The sequence below is a fragment of the Triticum aestivum genome, chromosome 4A, assembly GCF_018294505.1.
Source record: "Triticum aestivum cultivar Chinese Spring chromosome 4A, IWGSC CS RefSeq v2.1, whole genome shotgun sequence".
Classification (NCBI taxonomy): Eukaryota; Viridiplantae; Streptophyta; class Magnoliopsida; order Poales; family Poaceae; genus Triticum; species Triticum aestivum.
Genome location: NC_057803.1, coordinates 618,993,220 through 618,998,560, shown reverse-complemented (window position 1 = coordinate 618,998,560; position 5,341 = coordinate 618,993,220). Strand labels below are relative to the sequence as shown.

The following is a 5,341-nucleotide window of genomic DNA, read 5'->3' as shown; positions in this document are numbered from 1 at the left end:
TGTTGGAACGTGACTCGCCACTTAGCTTCTTTATTATCATGGGCACTTAATCCAACTTCACGTTCCAGACAGATTAGCAGCATGCAGGCCTCAGTCTGAATCAGAGCACACGCAACGGGGAACAGATTTTTGATGTGATGCTTCATCGCTAACAGTTTTATAAATTGCGATTAGCACGTACTACTAGTTGTCGAGCGACAGCTTGGTTCATCAGCTAGCCAGTGTGACTCCTTCAGAATATGAACAGTGAAAACACGGTTTTTTTTTTGCATAAAAATATATACTCCCATTTGTAGGAGGTGTTCACATGATCTGTGGCTTATTCATGGCCTAGAATAGATAAACATGACCCAACCCCACCTGCCATGATGGTGGATATCATAACAGGGTTTGATTAGTGGGAAGGATCAGCCCAGATTTTGTTTTATTTATGTGCTTAATTAACTGGGAAGGGAACAAGCAGCACTGTGGGGGCAGAGTGTTAGCTACCAGGTCCTTATTGTTTATGGTGAGCTTTGTTTCTGGCAGAAAGGCAACCCGTGATAAAACCTAACTGCATCATCATTATCATCATCATCATCATCATCAACATCACATTACTTTCCTGGTTGGTGATTGCAAGGTATGAGTTGATTAGTTCCTTAATCTAATTCTTTCAACCGAAATCTACTGCTTTAGTCACTGTTTCGAGCCCCATGTTTTGGTGGAGGCCTTAGTTTGGAAGTATTGTCAGTATAGCCTCTTCTTCTTTTGCACAAATAAAGAAATGGTGGTTACATTTGCAATGATGCATCAGATGATACAATCTTTCGGTACACGTTCAGTGGAATATTTAATGAATTCTTGAGTTGATGTGGGACTTACAGAAGCAGCTAGAGTACCTGCTTGGGCAACCTTGCAACATACTTCTGGAAAACCTTGAAAAGGTGTACAAACTGCAGCGGATAGTCGAGCTCGGAGTCACAGCCGATGCAGATTGGGCGCGCCGTTCTGCAGAGAACCAAAGGGGGTTAAGCTGGAAAAGAAAGGAAAACACAGGAACTGTTACTTGGTGGCTAATTTGCCTCTTTTCTTGAAGAGAGCTATGGACAAAAGCAGCATATCATTACATTCCAAGGCACTTCACAGGAAAAGGTTGCCACTTCAGTGGTTTATGCTTCATACTCACAGGAGGCCACATGCCATAGACCCTACTTATATTTTGGCATCCTCTTGTAGCTTGACAGCTAGCTCTTTCTTCACGAGATGTATTCTCAATGTCTGGCCAAGCAGGCAGTCAGTTGTTCCGTTAGACGAGTTTTGTCCATATCTGTCAGAAAAGAAGCCTCTGCTTGGGCTGATGCGCGCTTATCGTCCCTCATACTATACAGAAGCATCATGATTCATGAGCCCGTGAACCATCGAAATATCTCTGCCACATAGTTATCTTGAAATGGCAGAATAATCATCACAAGTTGCATACCATGATTGAGTTGAGTTCACCATCAGCTGCTCCACTGATTGTCATGCCCTGGTCTCTGACGTTTATTAAGTAAGACAGCGAATCCTGAGTTACGACCTCACCGGGTATCAGCACAGGGATACCTGGTGGATACGGGCAGATAAGCTCACCACAAATCTCCCCAAGGCTGTCCTCCATGCACACTCTTCTTTTCTTTGTAAAGAAGGCCTCTCTTGGAGTCAGCTTGACAGAGAACTTATCCAATGGGCTACAAACATAGTTATGCTTACTAAATCTCGATTCGTTTGCAGATATGTATTTATCTGAGAGATGCTTTGCACACTGTACAAGTTTTTGAACATCTTGCCTTCTGGTCCCTAAGTTGACTGCAAACGTCACCGCCTGTGTTCCGACAAGCTCACATACAATTTGATGCTCTTCCAAAATGTCATCTGCCTCGTATCCAGATAAATGTAGATCTGAAGCACTTAGTGTGACACGCAAAGGATCAATGGCAGGGAAGTCAGAAGCAAAGCATGACAAGTCCAGGACAGATAACCCCGGGATTACCATCAGCTGATCTCTTGTTTCTAAAGCCATAGCCACCGGTTCATCAAAAGATTTAGCGTTCTCGCTCAACTGAGCTCTTGCAGCATCTAATGATGACAGTAGGAGGTAACTTGGGCTTGAGCTCTGGAGCAACTGGAGGCATTGGCTCACTTTATCTGCATCAACCAGACCTCCAGCCATGTGAAGCATCGAGGACTGTGTAAGAGAGTTCAGAACCTTGTGCGTGGATTGCACAGCTAAGTCAGCACCTTGCTCTATCGCCGTGCTTGGAAAACTGTGATGGAACCTGAAGTGCGCACCATGAGCCTCATCAACTATAACCGGAATGTGTAAAGGATGGCAAACATCGACGATACATTGCACATCGCTGCATATGCCATGGTAGGTCGGCGAAGTAACAAGAACAGCACCTACTTTCTTGTCATCCTTCTCAAGCTCCTTCAGTGCTTTATCCACCTGTGACGGCGTAATACCACCAGCAATGTCCCATGCAGAATTGTACTCTGGTACTATATACTTAGGCACAGCACCGGACAGAACCAGGGCAGAGATCACTGAGATGTGACAGTTTCGAGGCACAACAATGTAGTCACCAGGGCAGCAGGTGGCCATCACCGCGGCCTGGATTCCGCAGGTACTCCCATTGACCAGGAACCATGTTTTAGATGACCCAAAGAGTTGAGCTGCCTGGTTCTGAGCATCCAAAATCACACCATTAGGGTAGAAGAGGTCGTCGAGTTCGGGTAGCTCGGGCAAGTCATGTGAAAACGCGCCCGCGCCAATAAGGTCCAACATCGAAGAAGGAGCAGCTTTCCCTTGGTTGTGTCCAGGGAAGTGAAAACAGGACACGTCTTGGGCTGCAGTTGATTTCAGTGCCTGAACCAGAGGGGCGGTAGCACCTTGGACAGGTGCTGAAGGTTGAGCAAGCGTAGGTTCAGTTTCAGATATTCTTGGCGTGGTCCGTGAAGTGTCACACCGTGCTATGGCATGTCGTCTGGGTGATTCCTGCAAGACCAAAGAAACTTTGGATTGGCACATGGGATAGAAGAAGGTGGAGATGAACATAGTAGGCTGAATCCATTAGCATGGTCGATCAAAGATTGCAAAGTAGATACTGTATGCATGCTGTAATCATGACCAATGCCGGACAACGCAAATTCGACAGCATCTTCCGTTAAGCTGTGTTCAGAAGTAAGTACTGACGCATTAATTCATCAGTTGGAACACTCTAGCTAGAACAGAGCTCACCGGCTCCCACGCGGTCATGCGCCTGCCCGGTTCAGCTCATGGCGGCACTCAGAAGCGCCGGCGGCCACCTTCTGTATCCCATCATTGCCTGCCGGCGCCGCGCCTCCACGCTCCACCCACCCCCTAGCCACGTGAGCACATCGCGCCCCCTTGTGCACTTACAGTAGCAGCATATCGCCGTCGACTGTGCCGGTGGAGCGTCGTGCCGGAGCAGCCGTCCGACCCGGCCGGCGTTTGCGGCTGCACTGCTTCCTTTCTTTGTTTTTTGGGGGGAAGGCTGCTCTGTTTTCTGGTATGTGTAGCTGAGAGGCGGAGGCCGGCGTGGGGGTGCGCGGATGCGGCAAACGCCACAAGGGAAGGAGACGAGCAATTCGACGAACAGGTTGCGGGCACTAGAGTAGAAGGCACTGAGACAATAACCAGAACCATAGTGGAGCGAAGAAGGCGGGAGGGAGGTGTAGGTGAGGAGTTTACCGTCCGTGGAGAGATAGGCGCGCGCGGGGAGCGGAGGGCCGGAGGAGGCGCCATGCTTCTGCTGCTGCTGGGAGGAAGAAGAAGCATGGACATGGTCGTCTGCGCGTGGTCGAAGCAGAGTGACGTGCGGGAAGGAGGAGTGTAATCTGATCTGGTGTGTATATGGGCCTCCATGGACAAGCCAGCCTTTGGGCCGTCACACCGCTGGGCCAGACTACAAGGTAACTCACTCAAAAAGAAAAGAAAGAAGTATACTTTTCACCCTCAAATCCCCTCCAATGTTTCTCAAAAAAAAAAAAAATCCCCTCCAATGGAGCCATTACACCCTCAACTCGAATTTGGTATGATTTCAACCCTAAACATGTCAAAACCGGGTTAATCTAGCCCTGAGTGGTTTCATGCCACATCAAAAGTGGTTTTGCATGTGGTTTCAGCTATTTTGACAATAACTAAGCAATGGCGTGGCCAATCATCAATGCTCAGTGTCCACGGGCGATACCGTCCTGCACGGCTTCTACCTGCAGCTCAATGAGCAAGAGGCCAACGACATAGTGGGCATGAATGGCGTCTTGGCCGTGAACCCCGACATAAGTGGTTTATGGACGCCGCTGCGGCTCCGACGTGAGCTCACCCTCGCTTGGCGATGGCTCCGTCGACCACACGCGGAACAACGTCGCCATCAACACATTCTCTGCGGTGGAGCATAACGTCCTGGTGTCATGCTATGTCGGGAACGTCGAGCCTGGGAGCTCGATACTCTCCTACGTGACGGGCTGGATCACCACCGTGGGCACGGACACCCTTGATCATAACTTTCCGGCGTGACCGGAACCACACCGGCATGTCTGAGAAGCAGTGCCATCCGCGAGCTACAGCCACATGCCGTATAGGCTGTGCAGACTGTACATGGCGCTGGACACAATCCAGGGCATCTACTTGCATGTAGTTCACGACGGCGCTAGTGCCATGCGCGCGACATGGAGGTGGACAGCAGCAGCGACTTACTGAACATGCCGTGCGAGAGGAACGATGTACAGCGTTAGTGCGCTAGAGCACTGGTCTAGCTAGCCTTTATCACGATCTATGGTGGCAATCGGGCCAGCGGAGGAGGCAGTGATGGCAATGTACGCTAGAGGAAGCAATACAAGCAGGAGGATGAAGGTGAGGATGTCGTTGTGGAAGAGGTACGGAGTTAATTTCCCGAGCAACTGCCACCTCAACGCCATGTCACCAAAACATCAGTGCCTAATCACCACCATGCGCTGCAAAACCACTTTCGTTGTGGTATGAGACCACTCAGGGCTTGATTAATCCGGTTTTGACATGTTTAGGGTTGAAATCATGCCAAATTCGAGTTGAGGGGGTTATGGCTCCATTGGATGGGATTTGGGGGTGAAAAGTATACTTCTTTCAAAAGAAAAACAAGAGAAAATACTCACTGGTGAAATTTTCAAAAAAGAATTCCAAGTTTATTCATGGATATACCATGTGACACATGTGCTAAGCAATCCAAACTACTAAAAAAATTTATATCTAGTTTGCCCTTGTCATCTAGTAGCGTTCTCAGTTTCGCTAACGGCCTCCACCTCTAGAGTCCACGTATCAATC

General features: G+C 48.8%; 1 protein-coding gene across 3 annotated transcripts; it reads right to left on the bottom strand.

The window, feature by feature from the left end:
* Positions 1-458: 458 nt before the first annotated feature.
* On the bottom strand, positions 459-3,858 carry LOC123087632 (arginine decarboxylase). Of its 3 annotated transcripts, XR_006441457.1 has the most exons (4): positions 3,734-3,858; positions 1,463-3,016; positions 1,110-1,362; positions 459-990 (listed from the first exon to the last, which is right to left on the bottom strand). XR_006441457.1 is itself a non-coding variant. In XM_044509674.1 (2 exons), the coding sequence occupies exons 1-2, from the start codon at positions 3,824-3,826 to the stop codon at positions 1,448-1,450; spliced, it is 1,662 nt and encodes a 553-aa protein (XP_044365609.1). In that variant the 5' UTR covers positions 3,827-3,858; the 3' UTR covers positions 997-1,447. The 3 variants fall into 3 exon arrangements, 1 of the variants encoding a protein (XP_044365609.1); XR_006441456.1 differs by having other exon boundaries at positions 472-990; positions 1,110-3,016; XM_044509674.1 differs by lacking the exon at positions 459-990 and having other exon boundaries at positions 997-3,016.
* Positions 3,859-5,341: the final 1,483 nt, after the last annotated feature.